The 25,215-nt window shown below is 45.2% G+C and overlaps 3 protein-coding genes and 1 long non-coding RNA gene across 12 annotated transcripts in view; 2 read left to right on the top strand and 2 right to left on the bottom strand.

Annotated features, from left to right (window-relative positions):
- Nucleotides 1-6: 6 nt before the first annotated feature.
- On the top strand, nt 7-15,713 carry DAP3 (death associated protein 3). Its single transcript, XM_068922428.1, has 14 exons — nt 7-151; nt 1,319-1,395; nt 2,069-2,116; nt 5,602-5,724; nt 9,091-9,192; nt 10,613-10,721; nt 11,170-11,262; nt 11,727-11,857; nt 12,246-12,326; nt 12,743-12,901; nt 13,273-13,332; nt 14,286-14,375; nt 14,733-14,850; nt 15,601-15,713. The coding sequence occupies exons 3-14, from the start codon at nt 2,075-2,077 to the stop codon at nt 15,684-15,686; spliced, it is 1,194 nt and encodes a 397-aa protein (XP_068778529.1). The 5' UTR covers nt 7-151; nt 1,319-1,395; nt 2,069-2,074; the 3' UTR covers nt 15,687-15,713.
- LOC138062944 (uncharacterized) lies at nt 7,973-14,726 on the bottom strand. Its single transcript, XR_011136638.1, has 2 exons — nt 14,511-14,726; nt 7,973-9,274 (listed from the first exon to the last, which is right to left on the bottom strand). It is a non-coding gene; the product is annotated as an uncharacterized lncRNA (long non-coding RNA).
- An 87-nt stretch (nt 15,714-15,800) lies between the features above and the next one.
- On the top strand, nt 15,801-19,733 carry MSTO1 (misato mitochondrial distribution and morphology regulator 1). Of its 5 annotated transcripts, none has more exons than XM_068922350.1 (13): nt 15,801-15,887; nt 15,974-16,079; nt 16,292-16,349; nt 16,483-16,574; nt 16,873-17,011; nt 17,157-17,274; nt 17,368-17,502; nt 17,614-17,763; nt 18,062-18,193; nt 18,370-18,554; nt 18,824-18,925; nt 19,027-19,145; nt 19,413-19,733. In XM_068922350.1, the coding sequence occupies exons 1-13, from the start codon at nt 15,816-15,818 to the stop codon at nt 19,649-19,651; spliced, it is 1,647 nt and encodes a 548-aa protein (XP_068778451.1). In that variant the 5' UTR covers nt 15,801-15,815; the 3' UTR covers nt 19,652-19,733. The 5 variants fall into 5 exon arrangements, with proteins under 5 accessions (XP_068778451.1, XP_068778450.1, XP_068778454.1 ...); XM_068922349.1 differs by having other exon boundaries at nt 17,611-17,763; XM_068922353.1 differs by lacking the exon at nt 15,974-16,079 and having other exon boundaries at nt 15,801-15,874; nt 16,483-16,531.
- The window catches only part of LOC104139357 (GON-4-like protein), a 29,131-nt gene continuing 22,625 nt past the window's right edge, over nt 18,710-25,215 (bottom strand). For 3 of the 5 annotated variants that reach the window (XM_068922258.1, XM_068922259.1, XM_068922261.1), the window contains 5 exons: nt 24,882-24,995; nt 24,169-24,376; nt 22,446-23,265; nt 21,864-21,966; nt 18,710-20,538 (listed from right to left, as the gene is read on the bottom strand). In XM_068922258.1, coding sequence (XP_068778359.1) covers nt 20,389-20,538; nt 21,864-21,966; nt 22,446-23,265; nt 24,169-24,376; nt 24,882-24,995 — 1,395 coding nt within the window. In that variant the 3' untranslated portion in view covers nt 18,710-20,388. The other 2 variants (XM_068922260.1, XM_068922262.1) reach the window with 2 other exon arrangements.

Here is a 25,215-nt window from a genome sequence, read left to right as displayed (position 1 = left end):
GGGGGTGGGGCGGCCGCGGGGAGGAGCCGGCTCAGCGCCATCCCCGCCCCGCGCGGCGCGTCCCTCTCCGGCACCCGTAGCGGGCGGCGTTGGCCTGCGCCGTGTGGAGCGCGGCGGCTGCCGTCGGCCGGGTGGGCCCCGCGGTGGCGCGGTGAGTGTCGGGCCGGGCCAACGGCCACCGGGGACCGGCCTGCGGGGCCCGCGCGGCCCTCACCGGACGCGATCCGGCAGCCCAGGCCGCTGGCAGGGGCGGCGCGGGCAGGGGTGGGAGAGGGAGCGCTCCCCTTCAGTTCCCCGCCCAAGGTTTTGGGAGCGGGCGTTAGGCGCTTCCCGTTTCCTCTCGCGGCCGCCGTGTCTGGATCGGGGGGGAATTAACGTATTTTTGCGCCTCTTTGTTATCTATGTAGGCGCGGGGGGCGGGGGGGAAGGAATATAGCGGAAGTACACGGGAGAAGGGATGGGGAAATAGGTCGGTAGAAGAGGACTAGGCATGCGGATTTGCAGTGGAGGTTGCAGCGGCGCCGGGAGAACTCGCTGTGGTGATGCCAAAGTTGCTTCTAACCATCACTTCTGATAAAGGCTCTTGGAGCCAGTAGCAAAAATAAAGGTATCAAGCAACCAGAAATTTGTTTGCACATCACTCTGGAGAGACACCAGCTTAGGATTACTTCACGATGGCTGCAAATATAACTTGCAGAGTTCTTTCCATAGTTCTGGCTAGCAAATTAGACTCAAATCTAAAAGCTCTCTTCCAAAGGGAAGCAAACACGTACTTTTTCTGTAACAGAACCGTACGCTGAGTTGGACTAGTTCTTCAGCTTGATCCAGGCACAAGTGTGTGAAGTGGCCGTCGTCATAATCTGTTTTTCTGCAGAAGTTCCTCTCTCCTGGAGAGAGAAACCCTGGAGAAGAGCCCTTACAACTTGTATTAGTCATTCAAGAATTCTGTCAGAACATTAGGGATCCTCAAAATAGACAGAAACTTTTAGGTTCTTGCAATTCCTTCATTTTACCAGTTGTGTTTGGGAAAGCTTTCACATCTGTACTTTATTTAGTGTTAAAACTGTGACTTGAAACAAACTGGATACATTTCTATGAGAAACAGAATTTATCCCTTCTGTTGTATATGCTAGCGCTGCAAAGTAAAATAGTTTTAAAAAAATGTTTTAAATATGTATTGTGCATTGATTGTTAGATGTAAGACTGTAAGGTATCTTTGCAAAACTAATATCCTTCAGTGTGGGGTTGTTTTCCCGCTCTATGTGGTAACCGTGGTAAATGTGATTCTATCCAGTTAAATCATCTTTTCCTTGCTTAGCATTGGCAGTGCAGTTAACCCCTGGAAGATCAGAAGTAACCAATTCCACAAAGGTGGCTATAATAAGGAATTACCAGGTAATTATCTTGCTTTGAATGTATTATGTAACTTATCACAACCAAGAATTTTTCAAAACCTCTTTGTTGGGTATTGTCATTATTTTTCTCGTAGCAAAGTGGTAAGAAGGCATTGCATGCCAGCATAGATGACATTTAACTAATCTGCTTACGTTTTTTGCCATAATTCTTGCATCACAATTGCTTGAATGTTTTGATTTTTTTCCCCCCTGTCATAATCAAAGATGTCTGAGCAGTAGATACTAACACATGATCAAGATGAAGCTAAAAACAGGGAAACATCATTATTCTCTGGGATTCCAGTTTCTTCGAAGCAATCGCTTTGTAACCCTTGCTCTTATGTCTTTAATAGGTGGGGCAAGATAAACGCCCTCCTCACTAGATGGAATAAAAGATCTTTGCTTATCAATTATGCTTTTTGTAAATGTCTCTCCAAAGGAGAAAAAAAAGCAACATATCTAGTGGGAATATTTTTTTTGTTAGGCAACTGATGCTGTTTACTAGTAGTCAATTGTATTGCTGCAGACCATTCTGATAGTTTGTCTGAGTTGTTATTTGTCTGCCTAGACTTTAAGGTCTTTGGGGAGGAATGAGTTTCCTCTAGGATGAGCTATATTCAACAATAACTAAGAATAATAAAAAACAAACACAAAATCCACTTCTATCCCTGCAGAAAAAAATGCTGAGAAGCGTGAAAGGAGTGGTCTACCATGCTCCTAAGGTAAGTTCTGTAATGGCATGATGCTGCTTCCAGTATCTCAGCTGTCTAGTAACCTGGAATGACAATTTACAACTGTAACAAGTGAGATTCTTCTCACCTTACATTAGTTAGTCATCAAAAATTAGATGCCTCCTATAAGCTAGCTGTGAAAGCTCCCTTTATGGACAAAGGAAAGGGAGTCAACACGTATATATTACTCAGTCTACATTTCTCTCCACTGAGGAGAGAAAGAGAGTGAGCCTGGCCAACTGGCTTAAACGAGACATCTGTTAGAAGACTAAAACATTCTCAAATGTCCAGAATCCTCAAATTATACATCTTTAATGCAAGTGTTTCTCAGAAAACAGCGACTCTACTTCTTCTACAGAACGGAAGAACCAGGCTTTCCCAAAGCCTGTTTTGCTGGTGTGAATATAATCTTGCCAAAGATGGCTTAGTGCTTCAGGTGGGTGAGGTAATATTAGCTCCATTACAACAATACAGCAGCACTATGTTATTAGTAAAGCTTCCTTATTATATAACACAGCGTAATGAGTTAATGCTGCATATCTGAAATGATTTCCTAATGGTAAAGAGTTTTAATTGTTTTTTGCTGTTGTCTTTTAAATGCTTTTTCATTAGTACAGAGTGATTATGCAGCCTTTAAAGAGGAAGACTGCAGAACTACTCGTTTCCAGAGGCAAGATTCTAGTTGAGCAGTACTGTTTTTATCATGGAACCCTTTATGAAATAAACAGTCTCTTCTAGAGAGTCAGATATGTGGATTCATGTAGAAACAGCTCCACCTTACGGCCCATGGCTTTATGGTGAATCTCTGTGTAGCACGTGATAGTTTGCTGCCATTTCAGGGATCTGAGTTACGTTACTGTCCTTTGGCAGATGGAAACTTAACTCTAAAATCCACTCTACACTATTAGGATAAACTGTGTAAAAGATGGCATGAAAACATATGAAACTTATCTACATGTTAAAATTTACTACACAGATCTCTGCAGGCAACCAGAAAGGTGTATGTATATGGTTCTGGCATTCCGTGCGAAGCCAAGAGGATCAGCAATAAGCCACTGATTTTTTTTATTTTTCTGCTCAGGACGAGGGATGAAACGGCCTTTACTGCTCTGTAAAGTCAGGCTATATAATGCATTAACCAGTGGTATTCCAGGACATCCAAAAGCATTCTTACAGCCTGTTGAAAGTACAGATGCATTTACGCATACGTTTTATAAAGGGAGTTGTACTAATTCATAAAATGCAAGTCTGTATCTCTGAAATCCAGGGTAACTGTTCATAGTTTGGTGTTCACTCCTCCAGGAGCATGTCTTGATTCTGTTCCACTTTAGTGAGTTTGGAAAATTCCATGTCTGCGCGTTCTCAGAAGCTGCTTCTACAGCTCACAGCAAACTGAAGTCCACAAAGGAAAAGTTCCTAAACACCAGAAGGCTAGATAGTGCTTTTGAGAAAGGCATGTCATGCTAAGGCTCAAAGAAGTGATGCTCTAAAATGCTTCCAGGACAAATTTAACTTAATGAGCTCTGTTTATTGATGAAAAATAGGAACTCTGTGTACTTGGCTGGAAGAGCAGATGACTGCACTTCATGACAAAGTCCCTCTCATGCTTGCATCCTGTCTTACTCTGCTATCTTCTGCTACTTTCTACTTATTTTCTACTTTTTCCTACTTTCTTCTAGTAGGAACTGACTTTTGTACCATACAGAATCCAACTTTTGCTAATCTTGTGAGATTTTTGCTTTGAAAAACATGGAATTGGTAACACTACTCCGACTAAGTATCATTCTACTAACTTTTTGAGCTGCATAATGGATTTTTATATACGCACACATAAAAAACGAACTCGGTCAGCCCAAGAGGTCAATCCTCACTTAATTCTCATTTGGTGTAAAACAGGTGGAAGAGGGCTACTCTGGAGGAAGGATATCAGTAGAGCAGTAAGCTTGCCTTTTCTCTTAAGTGAATAGAGTTCACAGCCCTGAAACATTCACTCAAGATTTGAGGAGGAGGGACTGGGATGTTGGAAGAAAGTGGGAGGGACTAAGACACTAAGGTAGGAATTAGGGCTGAGATGTTCTAGGTGAATAGGTGGCAATACTTGCATCCTCTAGTTATACATATATTAAATTAGCATCTTAGTGCCTTGCTCTAAGCAAATTAAGCTACTTCTGTGGACTTAAAACTGGAAATAGCCAAATAAGCACTACTAATTGCTTGTTTGGCTGCTAGGAAGAAAAGACCACTGTCGGAACAAGGGAAGAGGATGTGAAAACATGACAAAAAATGAATGTTTAGTTATCTTCCATACTTAACATTACTGTAGTTCATTATATAGCTATATAGCGTGGAGTATAAATGGGTTTAATTCCTTCCCTAAATAGCGAGGCCTAAAATGCTGATTCAGGAGTCCATTCTGTATTTAATACAGAATGTGGGGTAATCTGACATTACGCTTTCTCCTAAGCCTTTTTGACCCCCGAAGAGGACCCAGATGATAGCAGAATTGCATCATGCAGCGTAGTACTGAGACAGCTGTTCCTGTCTCTGAACTTTAGTTTATGACTACTCTCATCCGTGCAGATGGACAGAATAGGAAACGACTTGCTCTGTTTACGATCGGAGCCAGCAACTGTTCCAGTCAGTAATACCTAAGGTGGCCTTCAGTTTTGCTTGCTTTGGTCACAGCCTGTTTGGAGTACATGAATTGCGTATTCATTGACAAACGAATCCCCAAGCTCAGCTTGGAGATGCGCTCTAATATTTTCTTTTACCACAGCATAAAATGCTTGTCCTTTTACTACTCACTTTCTTGCCTGCTTTGGCTAAGCTTTACAGGCATGTTTCAGCAGGCTGCCTACGGAGGAAACAAAATTAATCAGCTTAGCTGGCTGTTTCAGTTTCTTGACCATGTCTGTAGTATAATGAAAGAGTCTGTATGCTGGGACACAGTTAGGAAAAAATCAATGCAGGGAGTGTAATTATAACTATCAAATAGTGGGCAGCACTGCACTAATCCCTCAATAATTGAGGTGATAATGGATTACTAGACAGCTTGAATTTCCAAGGTACTAGCTACTATTCATCAGTGTAGGCAGAAACATTATGGGAACTTCCCAGCAATAAGACCTTAATGGCTGTGCTTGTGCTCTTAAGCAATATTTAATGGGATAACTCATTTAGGTACAGGGCTCGGATCTCTAGCGGAGGTAGATAACTTAAGTGAATGGAAATGTCTTAGAAGCAAGTATCTAAACGTGAAACGTGGTTATAAAGCACATGTTTTTTCATGATTAATTTACATTCTAATTGCAGAGACTTCTGCTTTGTATTGCATGTTACCTTGACCCAATCATAATGTGCATGCAGTGGGTGTACAAAACTTAAACTGCTATCTATCTGAATTGTCACCTGTAATCTTTGATTGCTAAGAATTCTGTTGTTGTCGGTTTGCCTTTTTCTTCCCCCCCCCCCTTTAGTTGGGCCACAGACATGCTCTCCACACTACTGCCAAGGACTGGTTAAGTTCTGTTGTCAGCCAGGATGTCCAAATCCTGGCAGAAAAATCAAGAGCAATTTTCCGTACCAGTGAAAATGACCCGGTGAGTTTCTGCCATGTTTGTTATTGTCAAATAGCAAATGCCTCAATTCCATCCGCCTGTGTGCGGACATGCTGGAGCCAAAAGTGCTTACTGGGATTGTGTGTATCTAGTAAACAGAAGGGAAGGGAGTACATAGAGCTAATAATAGGTATCTAGATCATGATCCCCAGCCAAAAGGAAAATAGGCCACGGCTATGCAGCGCACCTGCCTGAGTCTAAACCAGACAGGATTAGTCCTCTGCCTGCAAGCTCCTGAGAACAAGTATTGATTCTTTCTCTGTAGTTGCATAGATGAAATAGACTGCATAGGAGAAGCTCATATGTGGCTTAGCTTGTCATCAGACGCTATTAATTTCAACTCTAGAGTTATTCTTCCCTGACTAACCTCCCTAAACTGGCTATTAAGGGGGATAAAAAAACACTCCCCACATGACCTCAGTGCAGCACAGCTCTCCAGCATCATAATTCCAGCCTTACACTCTGTCTCGAGCACAAAATGAAGTGGAATAAATGAAAGGAATAAGCCTTTGAGGTGCTTTTCTGCTGCCTCTGTAATTGGAGTCTTTCAGTACTGATTCCTCTGGGGTATCTATGGAAACAGCAGCATGCAGATGATCTTACTCACGTGATCGGAGTGTCTCTATAGATTGCACAGAAGAGTCCAGATGGCAAGAATTGTCTCCACTGTCCTGTGTCTACAGTTTATGTTGCCAGGCAACTGGCTTTGGCATTCTGACTTCACGTGCCTGATATGTTTGGCGACAACTGCCATCGCTTATTAATTTATCAGATCAGTGTTCCTTGGACTTGCTGTATTGCGGATCACAGCAGAGAGTCTCCGCTGGCTCACTTCATCAGCCAACCCGATAGCTTTCTTCCGACTGCACTAGTACTTGTGCACAGGAAAGCCCCATTAAAAATGGATTAAGAAGGCCATATGAAAACTAAATTTTTAATAAGACTTGGCTTTTATACACCTCTCCGTTAGCAAAACTCAGAATGACTTAAAGTGACCCACTTTACAGATGTAGGAGCTGAAAAGTGAAGGGATTTGCCCAAGGTTATGCAGTAGGTCAGTGGTGAAACTGAGAACAAAAACGGTCTCTGGAGTACTGCTTTTCTGTTCCAGTCCATGGATAACAATGCTGTGCAAAGCACAGCTGCTGTTGGTCTGTGTCAAACCTGTGCAGGAAAGCTCCAGGGAATCCAGCCCAGAGTTTACACATAGCTGTAGTTGGAACAGGACTTTAGATTTCTTTAATAGTTCTCTTCTGAAGCCTATTTTCAAATAGTAACTCCTTACAGCAGAGAAGCTACTAACTTATCTAATCAGTAGTTTTAAATTTTCCTGATGCTAAGATTTACTCACTAGTAAATAACAGATTGGTAACTAGATGATGATAACAGATTGGACTAGATGATCTCCAGAGGTCCCTTCCAACCTAAACGATTCTGTGATTCTGTGAACTCAAGTAGCTTATAGAGCAGTTTGCTGAGGTTACCAGATGGTTTCTTCCTATAAGTAATTTGGCAAACCTGTGTGTAGCTGGAATCTTGCAGCTGTACCAAGGTAAGCTATGGAGGCACTGACCTGTGAATGCCTTTCCTTAGTGAGGTATGGCATAGGGGTGTAGCTGCCATGGGTGCCTGCTGTTTTCAGAACAGACATGTCAGAGAAGAGAAAAGAACAGACACGTTGCCAGATCATGCTGGAAGACTGAAAATCTGGCCTGAAGAAAGGGAGGGAAGGTAACATACAGCAAGAATCCTGGGGCTGGAGGATTCATGGGGCTGCAGTGACCAACCCCTCATCAGTATTGTCTCATCTGTTCTTGGCTTTGGTAAATTATGCTCTGGGTCTAGATCGAAGCTAATAAGGAGTGCAGGTTAAGTCTGGAACAGCCCTGAAATCTGCTAGAGCTGGCAGAAGTAATCACTGCTTCTTTTTTTTTTTTTTTTCTTAATTGTAAATGAAACTATTTCAGGGATCGCTATTATGCAAAACAAAGAAAACAAGGACGTGACTATGTGGTTATATTCTAATGTCATCTAAACCAAAATGGAAGGAAGAGATTGGCATGCACAAGAATATACAGGAGTTTGACTTAAAACCTGTCGGAAAAGCCAACAGTGCAAAACAGCACATGATATGGGATGTTACATTCTCTAGAAGCATAGCGACTTAAAAGCTTTTGTATTCCAAGGGAAAAACTGATGGCACAAAAACTGCTAAATGTCACACAGGAAGTAGTGAAGACTAGTCTTTATGAACGTTGTTCTAACTACAACAAGGCACGCAAACTGAGGATTAGACCAAGGCTATATAAGTGCTTTGCAACTACTACATGGTAGGAAAACTGAATAATGGTGGGGGAGGAGGAGGCAAAATTCGATTGTCCCCCGTTGGGGAAATATAACAAGGCATGAAACAAATATTAAATTTGCAGATACCAACAATGACTGCTTCTTGGCTCAAGTAGTCAGAGAACCTAGAGTAGTCACTAGCAATACATGCAGAATAATGCATGTCAGCGAGAGAAGTAACACTGACTACTTGCGTCACAGTAACTTATGCCCCAGAAAACAGATCATGAGTTCTCAAGCAACCAATATTCGCTAAAAAGGCAAACGGCATGTTAAGGATTACTGGGAGAACAGCAGAGGGCAAACCAGACAACAATTTTGCCACCATATATATTAATAAATACTTTCTGAAAAACTGCAAATGATTCTGGTCATCCTATTCCTAGAAGTACACGGACAAACATGTAAAGGTATAAAGCAGTATGATAGGCATAAAGTAGTTTATGTAAACTATCTATAAGGACAGGCTAAATAGACGTTGCTCACTGCGCGTGGGAGAAATGACACATGTATTACTAGTGGTGTTAAGAGGATGTAATCACCAGGTCTCTCAAACATTCCTTATTCAAGTATGAGATAGCCAATGAAAATAGCACGTAGCAGACTTAAAACAAAGAAAGCACGTTTTAATCCAGCAGATAACTTAGGTGGGGATCAGATTACTAAACAGCATTGTGGAGACCAAAAGTGTAAGTGGGCTAGAAAAGGATTAGAGCAATTCATGAAGGATAGGGCCACCGATGCCCATAAAACACAGTGGTTCGTGGCAATTCCTTTATTGTTCGTTGTCAGGTAGGAGATACTTTTCTTTAGACTCTTCCTAAACGTCTGGTAACAGCCTCTGAGAATATCAATTTCCGTTTTCATGTAATATGTTAGTTCATCTGACTCCCAGGAAGTAGATACTCACTCTGAGTGGGTGTTCCCTCCCTGTCCCATTCTCACAGACCTCCTGTTTTCAGAGAAACGATATCTGACAGAATTTGCGTTTTACCTTCCCAGGCCAACCACGCAGAACACCATGAGGGTCGCCACTATAGCATTCCGCTTCAGGAGGTGAAAGCTGTGTTTCCACATGGACTTCCTAGTCCTTTCCAGCAGCAGGTACTTTGTGTCCAAGCAGATCTGTAGGGGCTGGACTGGGATGAGGGAAGAACCGGATCCATCAGGGAACTATGATGCTTTCCTGTTGGAAACAGAGCGAGCCACACGCTGATTCTTCATTTGAAAGGCTACAGGAATGTGATTATTCCCGGTCCTTAGCGATATGTACTACATCGTAATGTCATGGGTCAATCTGACCAAAATAGTGGCAGGAGGAGGAGAGGATTCCTCCTTAGGCAACATGCCATCAGATAATTTGCATCTTTAACTTCTGAGCACGTAATGAATTAGCAAATATTTTCCATGGTTACATTTCTGTATGAAATGGAACGGCTCAGTAAATAAAGCAATAGAAGCAATCTTGCTTCTTGGTTTCCGTTGTGAGACAAATCACACTTTGATTGGCTCAGGCTTCGTAAGCAGTTAACAGACGGCCTGCTTCAGTTTAGGAATAGATTTCTTATCTGTGAATTATAAATTCTAGGTGGTTGGCTCTTGTTTCATGGATGTTATCTAATAAAGCACTTCACTGAAACATCATAATCTATTCATTGGTTCTTCTGTACTTTTAAACTCCCACTCGTTAGCCTTGCTGCACCCAGCATTTTCCTGACTCAGGCCTTAGTTGGAACCTCTTAATTTTAGAAGGTATCTGATGCTGGACTTACGACAACACAGTGTGAAGAGCACACCTACTATTACAGCCTAGTCATTTGCAAATTTAAAATGTTCAGAACATTTTTAATATTACAAAAGGAATGGGATATTTGTTCTGCTAATATCCTTTGTCCAACATACTATATAGTCTTTCACGGTGAGTTTTTTTTTTCCTTAAGAAAACAATGAGCTACATGAAATATTGATTGAAGCTCATTTGGTTTTCCTTGAGCTACTGAATTTATATCCAGCCTCTATTTTATAGAAAACCCACAGTAAAATTAATTTGCAAACTGTTTTTCTCAATAGCTGAGCAACATTTTTGAATGTAGTTGATTATTTTTCAGCTTGAAATTAGAAAAGAACCTTAGTGTAGCTTGTTGTATTTCTAGCAAAATTACCTGTTTACAAATTTGTTCTATTCCAATCTGGCAGATCATATGAGACTGGAGTACAAACTACTCTAGCACTGCTCTATTAATTTGATAGTGAACTTTAAATGGGGCAGGTGTTTTTTTTTTTTTTTGTTTTTAGAAATAACAGTAGGTTACTTGCTTGGAAAGTGTTTCTTAATAGAATAGAGCAGAAGGGAAAAATTTACGATGGGAAACCTAGGTGGACTGAGGCACAAAGCAGAACTTCCCTCTGCTGGAGCCATCCAGAAAAGGCCATTCATAGTACCAGTCAGAGACAAAATCATGCTAGGAACAGCTGTTGCGTGCTGGCCTATGGCTTCTTGTTCATATTTTGTTCCTTTTCTCAGATTAAGACCTTCAATGAAGCCTGCCTGATGGTGCGAAAACCAGCTCTGGAACTCTTCACTTACCTGAAAAGCTCCAGCTTTGCCCACCCAGCAATCAGATATGTTATCTGTATCTTTTATCACTTACTTGACTGTAGAGTGCAAGTTGAATACAAGCAACTGAGCTTACAAAGATGAGGGTGATGCTGAACCTATGCTGAGCACTGTGGCTTAGTCTTCCGGGGGCAGTTCTACCAGGTGCGTCTCTCGGCAGCCAAGCTCGTATCAGAAGCTGTATGCTTTTATTTTAAGCCAGATCTGCGATCTGGGTTATGGCACAGTTCCACAAACAGTGGCATCAGCACAACTGAGGGAATGGGGATTAACAGCTCTGATGTAGTGGAATGCAGCAGAAGGCTCTCCTCAGGCTGCTGCCAAAAAAAACCCATGATGGAACGCCATTCGTGTTGTTACCACCTTTGTATTTCCTTTATGCTCCTTGTGAAAGGATGGCAGTCAGCTAGTGCTGCTGTCTGCATTGTTTTTTTGGAGACTTTCCTTGACAGTCTGTGTTGAAGATGGTGAGAAAGGAACAGGGAAAACTATGACTCTGTGTCATGTGGTTCACTACTGTGCAAGGCAAGGCTGGCTGGTACTGCACGTCCCAGATGGTAAGAGCACTGATGCTATCTGTGTAACTACATCAAATACACATGCCTGTAACTAACCCAGAAGATGCTGCTTCAAGAGGAAGGTGTAGGGTAGACCACAGCAAATTGTCTTTGTTTTTTCCATAATGGAGAACGCTTATGAAGCGCAAAACTCCCAAATAAAGTGGAACATAACTATGATTATATTTTCTCCTGCACTCGCACACTAGTGGTCAGTCTTTTGTTCTGCAATTAACTAGAAGATTAACAGGAAACTTGCTATGCGTGAGTCTGTGTGACCTCCTGTGTGAGCGTTTGTTTTGCAATTGTGTTCTCAAGGGGGAGGTCTTGTCCATTAAGGATGGCAGACTTTTCTTACAAACATAGCAAAATAAGCAGACACCTGAAAAGACCTCTTCCCCCTGCCATCCAACTCATAAAATTACTTTTACTGAACAAAGCCAACTGTTTTCTTTTACTTACAGCTCATCTTTGGGTGAAAAACTGCAGGGAGCTTATGCAGTCATCCTATAACAAAGAACGGCTCGATCAGCCTTTGCAAGCGTCTTTCTGGCTCAGGAACTTCAAAACTGCAAACGAGCGCTTCTTAAAAGAGGTTCGTAGAGCCTGTCAAGCTGTCTGGGTTAGTAGCTAGGAAGAACCCGTAAGATGATTTTTCAGGAACTGCATGCACTTCCTGTTGCCAAGCATCTGTATATGAATTCTAGATTCGCTCATTTTTAAGAAACGTTTCATGTTGTATTAAGGCATGCGCTCATACTGCACAGAAACGCTACACTTTACTGGAATGCAGTTTTTGTAGAAGAAGAAATAGTTTAAATACCTCCAGTGGGGGGTGCCTATTGGTGAGGAATACCGTGCCAAGATTCGGCACTAGTCTTTTCCACTGGAAAAGAACAGGGAATCTTGCCATCCAAGCTTGCCAAGCACTAATTAGTTCCTGATTTGATCATAGTTCTCTTTCTTACCTTCTCTTACCGCAGATAAAAACACAACAAAAATATGTGTGGGGCAAACGGGAAAGTACTGAGGAGGGCAGACCACTGGGTGAAGTGGTGGAGCAGGTAAGGAGTAACAAGTGCTTCTGGCTTTGTCTCACCTCTTTATCAGATGATTCTGTCAATGCAAGTGAAGAACGGTATCGCTTCTAAAGTTCTTACGGATATAGTCCTAGAAAATGGAAGGCATTTCCCTATCAACAAGGTAGCTACAAAAAGCTACCGGATGGAAAATGACCGCGTTATCTGTAAAGGGAGTTGCACAGAGAACGTAGGTAGAAGCAAAAATCAGAACTTGAAAGCTCCTCCCTCTCGATGCTCAGTACATTAGATGAGGTTGCCCCTTTGAGAGGAAAGGATGGACTCTTGACAGTCATATCTTCATTCCCCCTGCAAAGGGCAGACAGTCTCCTAATTTCCTGTAGTAGCCTATCAACAACAACAACAACACAACTGCGTTATATGTCTTCTTCTACTTAAAGGGTTTAGCTCGAGTGAGAAACGCCAGCGATGCTGTAGGGGTGGTGCTGAAAGAGATAAAGCAGCAATGTCATCTTGGTTCATTTAGACTTCTGGTGGCAGTGGATGGAGTCAACGCACTCTGGGGAAAGACTACATTAAGGAAAGAAGACAAAAGCCCTGTAAGAAATGATCTGCTCTGATGATATTTCTGCATACCTAATGGAAGGGGGAGCGTTTGTTCTGTTTAAGTTCCATAGTGGCCCTTGAAAGACTCAGAGAGATTCCTGCGAACTTCATGTTGTGCTTTATACAATTTTTACTGAAGAAAATTCTCTCAACGGGAAAAAGCAGATGCACAACTTGTTACACTAGGAAATATTTAAGTATTTCACTCTGTAACATTATTGTGGCTAAACGTGTTAAGCAAAAGCAAAGAAAAACGATGCACACAAACGATATTTTCTAGGTAACTTAAGGTGGGGGAAGAGGGTCATATATATCTCAGGTGGAAACTGATGGCAAAAAAGTCATACCAAACCATTTTTGTCAGGTTTCTCCGGAAGAACTGACACTCGTGTACAATCTGAGAAAGATGGTGATGAATGATTGGGTAAGTTCCAGTCTGTACCTTCAGGTGACTCATTTTCAGCATTTAGAGCTAAATACTGATATCAAAGCAGTGCAGTCCTACTAAGTGTGCCATTGGATAGTCACACACCTGAGGGGTATTTCTCATTTACAAGGAGAGAAAGCAGAAAGCTGCAAGTCTAATGCTACACTGTTGTCTTCAACTAAGAAGAGTATGAAGATAGTGCAGCTGTTCTGGGGCTGGGATCTCGTCTAGGTTTCTGACATCAGCTGACAGCAGATGCACGTGGAAGAGTAAAAGGCCAGGCTGAATATATAATGATGCTTTTCTTGAATATTCTCCCAAACTCCACTTTATGACTTGGACTTCCTGAGCTAGAGGCAATGCCCTTGCATTTAATAGTCCTTAGCAGCATTTTGTTTCATCAGTTGAGTTTTTTAAACTAATGAGAAGTTGTAGTTCCTATACACTGTTGAACTCTTTACCACAGGAGGTTAATGCCTTCGGCATGTTTTTCAGTCCTTCATGTGCAAGTATCTCTTGCAGGTATAGCCTTCAGATTAAAAGTATATAGAAAAGTCATTTTTCAACTGAAAGCCCTTTATAGGTAACAATGACACATTTAATGCCAGCATTGGAAACACCAGCTGTTTTTCCTGTGCCGAATTTATACTTGGAGTACTCAGGACTGACATACTTGCAAGCATTATATTAATAGTCCCTTATATGGGATTTGAGAGTGCTGTCTCCTGGAGGAGAAAGCTGTTACTAACGGGCAGCGCTGCTCTTTTCCTTTGTCACGACTCAGGGCAGGGAATGCTAAAAGCAGTGCTTTTTGTTTACATCATTCCAGAAACTGCCTGGGGAAACGGGAACAGAAGTAACTCTCAGCTCGAGCCTCACGTTCGGAATCCTTGACAGTTCCACAAATACCACGTTCGCAGCTAAAACGTTTTCTAATCCATTTGTTTTAGAACGGCGGTGCTATTGTGACGACACTTAGCCAAACAGGCTCTCTGTTCAAACCGAGTTCTGCCTATTTGCCCCATGAGTTACTAGGGAAGGTGAGTCACGTCCTTCCCCCGCGCTGGGGAACAGGACTGAAAAATCCGGGTTTGTGAGCTGCGCTCCCGGCAGACGGTTTCTGGTTTTCCCATCGCTCCCTTTTCTTGGCCCCCGATAGCCCCCAGGTTTCTCACCCAGGTTTCGCCCCTTCTGCGGCGGCGGCAGGGATTCGCTGTCGCACGTGAGCGAATCCGGGCTGGCACAGACGTTTTTGCTCTCCTTCGAGGGAAATTCCGCTCTGCCTTTTCCCGTACAACGCCAAAAGCCGGGGAGGGGGGAAAGGGGGAAGCGAGCAGGCCGCGCTGCTGCCCACCGCGGGGGCCTCTCTGCCCAACAGCCTCCCCTTTCCTTTCCAGGAAGGTTTCGACGCTTTGGACCCTTTCGTCCCTATCCGCGTCTCGAACTACAGCCCGCAGGAGTTTGAGAGCTGTTACCGCTACTACCTCGAGCGCAAGTGGCTTCAGCACGAGCGAGGTCGGTGCGGCGGCCGAGCCCCGAGGGGGGAGGCTGTGGGGGGGGGGGAGCCGAGGGGGGAGGAAGGGAGCCGAGGGGGGAGGCTGGGGGGGGGGAGGGAAGGGAGCCGAGGGGGGAGGGGGAAGCCGAGGGGGGAGGCTGGGGGGGGGGAGGGAAGGGGGGAGGGGGAAGCCGAGGGGGGAGGCTGGGGGGGGTGGGAAGCCGAGGGGGGAGGGGGAAGCCGGGGGGGGGGAAACCGAGGGGGGGGTGAGGGAGCCGGGGGGGGGCTGAGGGGGGGGGAGCCGAGGGGGGAGGCTGGGGGGGAGGGAAGGCAGCCGAGGGGGGAGGCTGGGGGGGAGGGAAGGCAGCCGAGGGGGGAGGCTGGGGGGGGGGAGCCGGGGGGGGGAGGGGGAAGCCGAGGGGGGAGGCTGGGGGGGGGAGGGAAGGGGGGAGGGGGAAGCCGAGGGGGGAGGGGGAAGCCGGGGGGGGGAAACCGAGGGGGGGGGTGAGGGAGCCGAGGGGGGGGGTGAGGGGGGGGGAGCCGAGGGGGGAGGCTGGGGGGGAGGGAAGGGAGCCGAGGGGGGAGGCCGAGGGGGGGGGCTGGGGGGGAGGGAAGGGAGCCGAGGGGGGAGGCTGAGGGGGGGGGGAGCCGGGGGGGGAGGGGGAAGCCGAGGGGGGAGGCTGGGGGGCAGTGGGGGGGAGCCGAGGGGGGAGGCTGGGCCCAGGCTCACCCCCCCCCCCCCGCCCCCTGACGCACCGTCTCCCTCGCAGCGCGCACGGCGGAGGGCCGGGACGAGCTGCGCTTCCTCAGCGGCGCCAACCCGCGGCAGCTGCAGCGCCTGGCCGGGCCCCTGTGACGCAATAAATAAAGGCCCGCAGCCGCGCTCCGCTTCCGTCTCTCGGCCGTGACGTCGCGCCGCGCTGACGAGCTTCCGGCTTGGGGGGGGGTCCATGGGGGAGGGGCGGCGCATGCGCGGCGGCGCGGGATGGCGGCGGCGGTGACGCTGCAGCTGGGGCACTACGCGGGCTGCGTGGGCGCCCACTGGTGGGGGCTGCAGGTGGGGGCCGCGGGGGGGGGGTGGGTGGGTGGGTGAGGGGGAGCGGAGCGGACCGGGCCGGTGGCTGACGCGCTGGCTGCCCGCAGGAGGCCGCGCCGCGCCAGGCCGCCGAGCTGCGCGCCGCCGTGCTGCTGCGGGAGGCGGCCGGGCGGGAGCCCCCCGCGCCGCGCCTCGTCGCGCTGGAGCTGAAAGGTACCGGGCGGGGCGGGGGGGGGGCCGGGGCGGCGGGGCGCGGCCGGGGCTGACGCGCTCTCTTGCAGGCGGCCTGGGCGCGCTGAGGCCCGGCGGGCGGCGCGGCGCGGGCCCCGAGGCGGCGGCGGCGGCGGCCTGGTGAGTGGCGGAGCCGGCGGCGGCGGCGGCGGCGCCCGGGGCCGCTGGCAGCCGCCGCCCCTTTTGTGTTGCAGGCGCGGGGACGTGGCCACCTACGAGGCCGGCGCGGAGCCGGACGCCGGGCGGCGGAGGGTGAGCGCAAGGCCCGGCGGAGCCCGGTTTGGCGTCGCAGCCGCTTGACCCGCTTCCCCCCTTCCGCGGGCGCGGGGCAGGCGGAAGCCAAAGGGGAGTAACCGGCGCCCCCGGGGCTCTTGCTTCGCTCTAGGGAGACGCTTCCTCGGAGGGCGAGGGCAGCTGCAGCGCTCCTGCCAGAGGTGCGTGCCATCCCCGCGCCTCCCTTCTTTTGGCCGGTTCTCGGTGCGTTTGGTTTATTTGCTGAGGGCTGAAGAACTTGATAATCCAGTAGAGCTGCCCCCCCCCCCGCAGCAGTTTGCTGCCCCGCAAGTTGTCTGTGAGCAAGGATCAGGGCAGGAGAGCAAAAGGAAAATGAGGGGATACAATTATTTTGCTAAAAGAAACATGAGTAAAAGAGTAGCAGATAGCTGAGGAAGCTGCACCTGACAACTTCAGGGATGGGGTTTTTGTTTTTTTTTTTAATTATTCAGGGGGATGTTCAGTGTTGAAATGACCCTTCTTCATAATGGTCCCTTTCCAGATGCACCTCCTCCCCTTTCACGGCTAACTGCTTACCAGGACGTTTATTCAGGCGGAAGCGTGCAGGTTTGGTCCGATTACCTCAAAGTGCACTTGCACCCCAAGAGCGTCTTTGTGATTCATCAGTACAACCACGATGGGTAGGTCTGCACAGAAGGCTAACGGGCAGTACACAGCTGGTTCAAAAGCTGTTGTGCAAAACAGGATCTTAGTTTTGCCTGTATATATATATATTTTATATACCTATATATTGTGGTAGAATAGCAGTTTTTTCCACTTCATTAGGGATTCTGGTCGTCTAGAAGCCTTTGGACAAGGTGAAAGTCTGGTGCAGGATCCTGTATGTCTAGAGGAGTTGGAAGATCGGCTGCACTTTTTTGTGGAAGAATGTGATTACCTACAGGTTTGACAGCTGCTGTTAACCTGTCTCTTCTTTTAGGAAAGCTCCTGTTTTACACTAAGCAGAAGTTCAGATGCTGTCCATCTCTTTATGCAGGGATTTCAAGTCCTGTGTGACCTACACAATGGATTTTCTGGAGTTGGTGCCAAGGTGACAGAACTGCTCCATGACGAGTATTGTGGAAGGGGAATCCTGACCTGGGGGTTGACTCCAGTCATGCATAAAACAGGAGTAAGTAAACAGTGGAAGAACAAGAACACACTAAGCTTTCTGGCCTCTTCTAAGCTAGCCTGCTTATTTGCATCTGTAAGAGGCTAACAGTTGGGATTTTTCTTCCAGCAGCGTGAAAAGGACTTTTACAGACTGATGAACACAGCCCTAGGAATCGTCCATCTCTCCAGTCAGAGCTCGCTATTTTGCCCACTGTCACTCAGTGGGAGTCTAGGAATCAAGTCAGAACCTCCCATTACATTTCCCTATATAAACTATGACGTATGTATTATATACTAGTATTCCTAGTGGTTTTTATCTTTTTGTTTTTGAGATTTACCGCTCTCCAAAGGTGTTCTCTGCAGCTATGAATACCTGTTTAATGAATTTGAACCAACTGACATCAGGCTTGTTCTTTTCTTAGTCTCCCAAAACCTGAGATAATTAATTGTTAAGCATACTGTAAGTTGTGTCTTTATATAGGTCATATTTAAGTTAAATGATGTTTTCATCTGTCTCGTTTAAGGAACAGATGAATTGAACTTTTGCCCTGTAACACTTTCACTTGTCTCCTCTGCAGGCATCACTTAACTACCACAGCAGTGCAATCCTGGCAGCAGTACTCGATACTCTTACTGTTCCTTATCGACTCTCTACCTCGCAGTGTTCTATGATGCACCTTGCTGAAATGCTTAACTTCTCTGGGCGGAAGGTAAGGGCTTAGAGAATAGCAGCCTCTAATCCTTTCTACCCTACCTGAACTGCTGCTATAAGCAAGAGTTAGTGTTACAGTTCTACTTCACACACATCTAGGACTATCAGTGTCGTCTTCATATAGGAGAGTGAAGGGTTACGGATCGTGATCGTCAACCCCTCTCTGACTCTTAGGTTGTGGCTGCATTGGCTGCTGTACCCTTTCCTATCGTACATGGCCACTCGCTCCCGGATACTTTAGGCACCCACCAGCAGAACGTGCCCTGGAAGCTTCTGTCTTCATACGGAGAGCAAAAGGTCAGCCGCTGTTTCGCTCAGTCTGTTGTGCTAAGAGGAATTTGCAAAGAAAATTGTAACAGGTAATCAGCATTTGAACTACACTCTTTTTCCTTCAGAGTTCTGGCCTTCCTGACAGCCACCATTTTTTTTTACAAGAATCATTCTTTAAAGTCCAGGCGTTATCCTTCTATTAAAGACTATCAGTTGAGTGTTTAAAATAATAAAAAAAATCTAGTGATCTTATATACTACTAGTTTTATAGTTAAAACAGCTACCGAACAGCTGAGTTACCAACATCTTCATTTATGCCCCCTCTTCGTTCTCATCCAATTCATGGTTCTCTTTGCAGCAACTGTCCAGGAAAGCAGCCTGCTTCTGCACTCCATGCTTGTGAGACAGCCGAGCAGATTCTGCAGCATTACTTACACACGTTGTCTCCTGGGGCATTCAGGTTGGTAACAATCTCTTGCAACTTAGAAAAGGGAACGCTGCCTGGAAACTACAGAAGGTATAACAAATTTTAGATGACTTTATTCAATTTCTTCTTTACAGCACATCTCACGTGCTTAAGCAGCCATGTCATACCTTACCTCCGTATCCCCAGTTTTTTTCCTCTCTTCTCACCAGAGAAGGCTTCCTTTTGGACAGACCTCTCAGTTATTCCTCAACAGGTAACGCGTGCCCCTTAAACTTAACTTTGCAAAAGAAAACCATCCGGGGGGCTGGGGGGGGAAGGCAGTAGGGTCTAACAAAGGTAAAGGAGAATTTAAAAACAAACACACACACCACTTTGTGAATTAATGGGGCAAAACATGACTGTCCAGCAACTTTTCTGCTACGCTGAGTTCTAGTGAAGCGGCTGCTTATCGATAAGAGGAGTGTAGAGCAGGGAAACAAGTTTTGATTTTTGTGCATTTCAACGGTGGTTTTCTCTGCAGCTGTCGAAAGCATTCCTGTACTGACCGCACTGCAGTCCTCACCTGTTCTGCACACAGTCCTCTACAGTTTATACAGGGATCTACAGAAGTTGGATACGCGGCGATGGGCTAGCTTTTTCTCCACAGGAGTCGAACAGGATGACTTTAAAGAAGCCCTGCATGAACTAAGAACTCTAGCACAGTGCTATAAAACAAGTTTTGAAGCAGATGAATCTGAAGATGAAACAGATTCAGACTAACTCATCTTTATTACTGGAGAGAGTGGAAGGAGTAAGGCTTTTAAGATCACTTTTGAAATAAATGGAATGGCTTTAAAGCTTGGCCCAACTGATACTTCTCTTTCATTTCAGCAAAATCCTACTAAGGCAGCTGGCTCAAGTTGTCCAGCTACTTGTAACTGTGTTATAAAGGAGGAAAGCTTCTCCTTAGAGATCTTCAAGTTTGTCTGTGTACTAGAGCTTTTTTTACTTTGCAACACACTGAACTTGCTTTAGGGTGTTAGAATAAGACTGCACAATAAATACAGGTTTCAGGTCGCAACTTTCCCACACATAATCAACACAAGGAGAAATTTACAAAAAAACAAACCTCAGGTGTTTGCTCCACATGAAAACAGACATCTTATTATACAATATTTACATGTTCTCTATTGCATATGCTGCAAAAGGCTGTTCAGTCAAGTTCTTTACCACAGACTGAGGTCAATGTCCACGAGTCTCACTTCTGTGATTAAGTTAGAGTTACCCATATAGGTTCTAAAGCGTGTTAACCCTCACAACTTTCTTCACTCCTTTAGTTCAATACAGATTTAGAACTGTGGCTTGTCACAAGCGTGGCTGGAGAGTGAACTCATAAAAGGGGCTGTATTAAGTACCTGTGCAAATATTTTTCCTTTAACCACAGCACTTGTCTAGCAGCAAACTGGCAAACGGCTCCTCTTCTGATGTAGTCAGCAGCTTATTAGGCCAGAAAAGTGTTAGTCATCTGGTTCTTCCTCAGAAAGCAGAAGATCTTTATCTGACAACTGGTCTGTGTTACTAGTACTAGTTGCATCTTCCTCATCGTCAGAGCTTCCATCACAAGATGTATGAAACAGCTTCATCAGTTCTCTGAACCTGTGGGATACCTGAAGAACAAAGGAAATCTGAAACGACTAGTGGCCTAAAAGGTGCTGTGAAAGGAAATTTTCACAGTATGAAGTATGTTTTTTTTTTTTTTTAAATGTAAAAGCACGATGATTTTTGTAAGCCTCAATCATAAGGGGAAAGAGAAATGCAAGAGCCACCGGTTTGTTTTGTTCTCTTTGGAAGAATGGTCATGTTCTACTGACTTGCCAGCAAAGACTGGCAGTTCTGAAAGACACCTAGACAATGATGTGGGGAAGGTTAAGAGACAAATCCTGATGGCTTTCCCATATAGAAGCAGAAGGCTGAAGACCCAAGCAGCAGTCACTGAAACAATTCTGGTACCAAATACAAGGCTAGACTATCAATGGTAACGCTGGAAAAAGGAACAAGGCAGTTAGACTTTTTTGGCTCCGCCAGAACAAAACAGGTTGTTAGCCTCACAGAGAAAGTAAACATAATTTTCCAAATAAAATCCTCATGAGTGGGGAAAGCTGAGGCAGAGGCAAGCACTTAATACAACAAAGCCTATAAACGGGGGGAAAAAAGTTGCTCAAGATCAGTTAGGAAATAAGGACACAATTCCAGTTAAACGCCACACAGCAACAAGCAACAGAAGTCAAGTAGATATAATACTAGTAACTGACACTGAAGTTGGATTAACTAAAATGACCATGAAGACAGCAATGTCACAGGCCGCCTAGACACTTAGAAGGGAAATGAAGAGAAGCTAATGCTAACAAATTATGAAAAACACAGGAATAATGAAAGAATGATGCCACTCGCTGTAGAAAGACTCAGATAATGTCATTTTTTCAAATATACTAGAAAGGTAGATATGATTACATACTTTTGAGAAAGGACAACAGAAAAGATGAAGCATCCTTGGTCTACAGTGTTGGTTACCCAACTAAAAAATGTAAAACAGAACGGGGGAGGGGGAGATGAGAACAGATATTGTACAGCATCTGAACAAAAACTAGTCCTTGACTGGATAAAAAGGGTAAAATTCATGATTGCGAAGTAGTTAGCTCTTATGGGGATAATTAAAGGCCAACTGTTATTAAGTAGTAAATTGGAAGAAGGGGGGTGGGGAGGAACCCCACACCCCAACCCCAAGCATTTTTCCCTATGCCCTGAGATTTTCAAACTCCCTGCCATAGGATGCTGCGGAAGCTGTAGGATGCTGCGGAACAAGTAGCTTCTGTTAGGATTAGACATGACAAATTTTGGAGAGAGAGCAAATCTCCACAACGCCTTCATTTCCACCCTTCCCCCCCTCCCATTCACTTCAGTAAAGGCAGGCTTTTCCACACTGGCCCCTTACCTCACTAGCGGTTTTGTTGCCCAGTTTCTGTGAGATGGCATGGAAGGTTTCCAGGTGGGCTCCTTTCTCCTGACACGTAGTGAGAATGACTCTATCAGCCTCCCTGGAAGCAATACAAAAAAGTTATTAAAGCATCAGAAAAAGTGGAACACTTCAACCACCATGAGCCTGACAGGTGTGTTTCAGAGAACAGGTAACTTTATCACAGAACAAGCCCAGCTGGCTTGTTCCTCTACTACTCCTCCTCCTCCTCCTCAAGAGGTAGCTCTAAGCAGTTAGCCTGCTTTTTGTCTTTTCTTTTTTTCTTTTTAAACCTTTTTGTAGAAAAAGGCGTTTCCTTCCCAGCCTGACGTGTTACAACAATTATACTGCCACTAGCAGTACAGTGTTTCTCAAAGAACCAAGATGGCAGCTATGATCTAACTTTGTTTAGAGGAAACAAGGCAAGAATATTCAAGGACGATAAGGGGCAGAATACATCAGGAAATGGGACACAAGATGAAAATAAAGGTTACTCTATATTATCGAGGATGAAGCCAAACAATGCACTAAGGTTGTAAGATGCAGTGGAAGTACACATACCTGGTCCAGAGGACAACTTTCTCCCCAGTAGAGCTGACTTTGCTGTTCTTAGCACACACTGTTGCTTCTGTGACTCGCTGCTGTTGCTGCTCCTCTTCCCTTTGCCCCAAGGAGGCACCAAGCACTCTGTGTTCTAGCTCCTCAGAATGCTCTTGTGCCTGGAAGTAGTCATTTGTATTTGACTTTAATCTGCTCTCAGGAGAGCCTCCAGTGCAGCCCAGACCATCTGCTTCCAAAAGGACGTTGTGATTATCAGGGGACTGTGAGCGGCAGCTCTTACCCAGTGCTGGTTTTCTACCTGGTGTAATGCAGCTCTGCTTTGCTTCAGATTTTCCTTCCAAAGGCAAAGGTGATCTCTCCAATTCTCTCATGCCTAATTTTGAAGCGTGACCAAAAACAGCAAGCTCATCTGATGAACTGGAATGAAGCCCTTCAGTCTGATATAAACTATTTCCAGAAGATGAACTAGGTCCTGCTAAACCTTTTACTGCAGCAGGATGAGAAGACAGCAGATCTCCACCCAGCCCAAGGGAAGAAGTATTTGCATTTCCTTGATGTCGCTGGTTTAGTCCCTCACTGTCACTTCCTACAGCGCAAGAGCTGTCTTTAGTTTCTTGAGGTAGTTTTAGAGTAGCTTTTTGTAGATCCGTCCATCCAGGGCCAGCGATGCAAGAACGACTATCCTTTGCAGTATTCACCCCAGCACTGGCATCTCCTTCTCGAAGGACTTGGTTATCAGGCAACACAGCTTTTTCAGAAGATGCATATCTGCAGGAGACGATCTTTCCTTCTAGGAATCTTCCTCTCTCTAGGTGAGATCCTGATAAGAAACCCAAACAAGTTCAGACTAGCCATTAGTAAGAAAAACTTCTTCAGGTTTTATTTTTTTAAGAGGTTTTTGGATTCTAGGACATAGTGCTGTAAATCAGAATACAGCCTGGGAGCAGCTTGGTAATGCTAGCCGCAATTTACCCATCACGTACTTCAAAGGCGGCGTTTTGCAGCGCATTTTCTTTATCATTGTGGGTTACTACAATGAACTGCTGTGTGGAGAAGCGATGAACACATGACAAAGCTTAAGCAGATTGCCCAGGACAACATTCTCAAGTGAAACAAACACTGCAGCTCTTGCCACCCCATTTAAAAAAATAGTATAAACTAAACATCAAAGATGCATTAATTTTAAACCTCTTCAGTTAAGCCTCGCCTTTTCTCCAGCTAACCTTAACTGAGATCACAGTTCCTGAAAGAAGGAAGGGATCCCTTTCAGTGCATTTATCCTGTAATAATTGCATTTCCCCTTGTCTGTACTCAGCCAAAGGAGAAACTAGTAGCACAAAGGGGATTATTTAAAGGAATATTAGAGATGGCGATTGTGAAGTGCTGTGTTAAGATGAAAACTGGAAAAAAGAAACCTATTGACAGTAGTATAGACTAGTAGCATTGAGGTCATGGATTAATATGCTGGCAACAAGCTTAAATGTATCTGTCAATCATTCTACAGAGGGCAGAATATTCTCTGGTCAGGAGAGCTCTTCGAAGGGAATGCTCTGGGCATTTGCATGCTTAAAGAATCTAGAGTGGAGGAAAAAAACAAGGAAAAAAAAGGATTATTAGAAGTTGTCATCATTACAATGAATTTACATTAGGACGTCCTATGCTTGTTTTCATTTATGTGAACCAGTCTGGAGATGAATGACACATACATGAGACTTTCACAGACCTGAAACCAGAGAGTCCACTTTCCTAGATGCGGTCTTTGTTCTGCCTTGGATATCCTCTCCCTCATCTCTGTTCTCCGAGCTTTCTTCTAAAGGTTCCTTAGACATTCCAGAATTCTTCCCTTCAGGCTGCAGGCTTGACTCTTGTTGAATGAGGCTAACCGTCAGCTCTTGAGAGTCTTTATTTTTATAAAACTTGCTATCACACACCTGCAAATCAATATATAGGCATATGATTACAAATGTGGTGCATCAGTCCAAACCTAACACCTCAGCCTTTGCCTCAAAAGTATGCCTCGACCCTAACTAACGCTTCAATTTGGCAATTTATTTGTGTTTAGGAAACGGATTTTTTATTATTGTGAACAGGCATAGTTCTTTTCATATAGTGATCACGCAAGAATCTTCTACAAAAAAAGCTATTCTTAATGCAAAGGAACATCAACATTAATACTATTTAGCATAGCAAGGAGGGAAAGTAGAAAGTGAGCGGGAGATAAGAGAGGGGAAGGCCAGGTAGAGCAGCGAGAGCTCCAAAGAGGGAGACACTATTGACAGTGTATCGGTTGCCTTTCAATTCATTTTCTTCCCCAGCACGTTAGATTTTGGAGATAGGAAGCCCAAGGCAGGGCAGATCACGCCAAGAAGTCCCCCTGTTTGTTGTGATGACTATTCTTTCCGCTCACCAGTCCAGTGACTTGGCCTATCAACTAACCTTACTACTACAATGGCTGCAGGTCCTCCTTTTGCTTTTCTTGAGCTTGAGATCGCTACTCCCTTCATGGCAGGAACACGAACATTCCTTCACTCCATCTACCCACTCGACCTCCTGGAAACACATACTCCAGCTGACAAATTTGCATTGTACACAGATGACAGTCAGAGGAAGGTTAATCCCAGAGGGAGCCAGAAAGGGCAGAGCAGCACTCCGAACGCCCAGAGAGAACTAAAGCAATTATACTGCTAGCAAGCAAAGCACAACAGAAACGTTTTAATCCCTTTCTTCAAATCCTTTTAGACTGTTGTCATGTCTCTCTATGCAGATGGAT

This window comes from Struthio camelus, chromosome 30, assembly GCF_040807025.1.
Source record: "Struthio camelus isolate bStrCam1 chromosome 30, bStrCam1.hap1, whole genome shotgun sequence".
Taxonomy (NCBI): Eukaryota; Metazoa; Chordata; class Aves; order Struthioniformes; family Struthionidae; genus Struthio; species Struthio camelus.
Note: the sequence above shows the minus strand (reverse complement) of the source record. Positions and strands in the feature narration are given on the sequence as shown.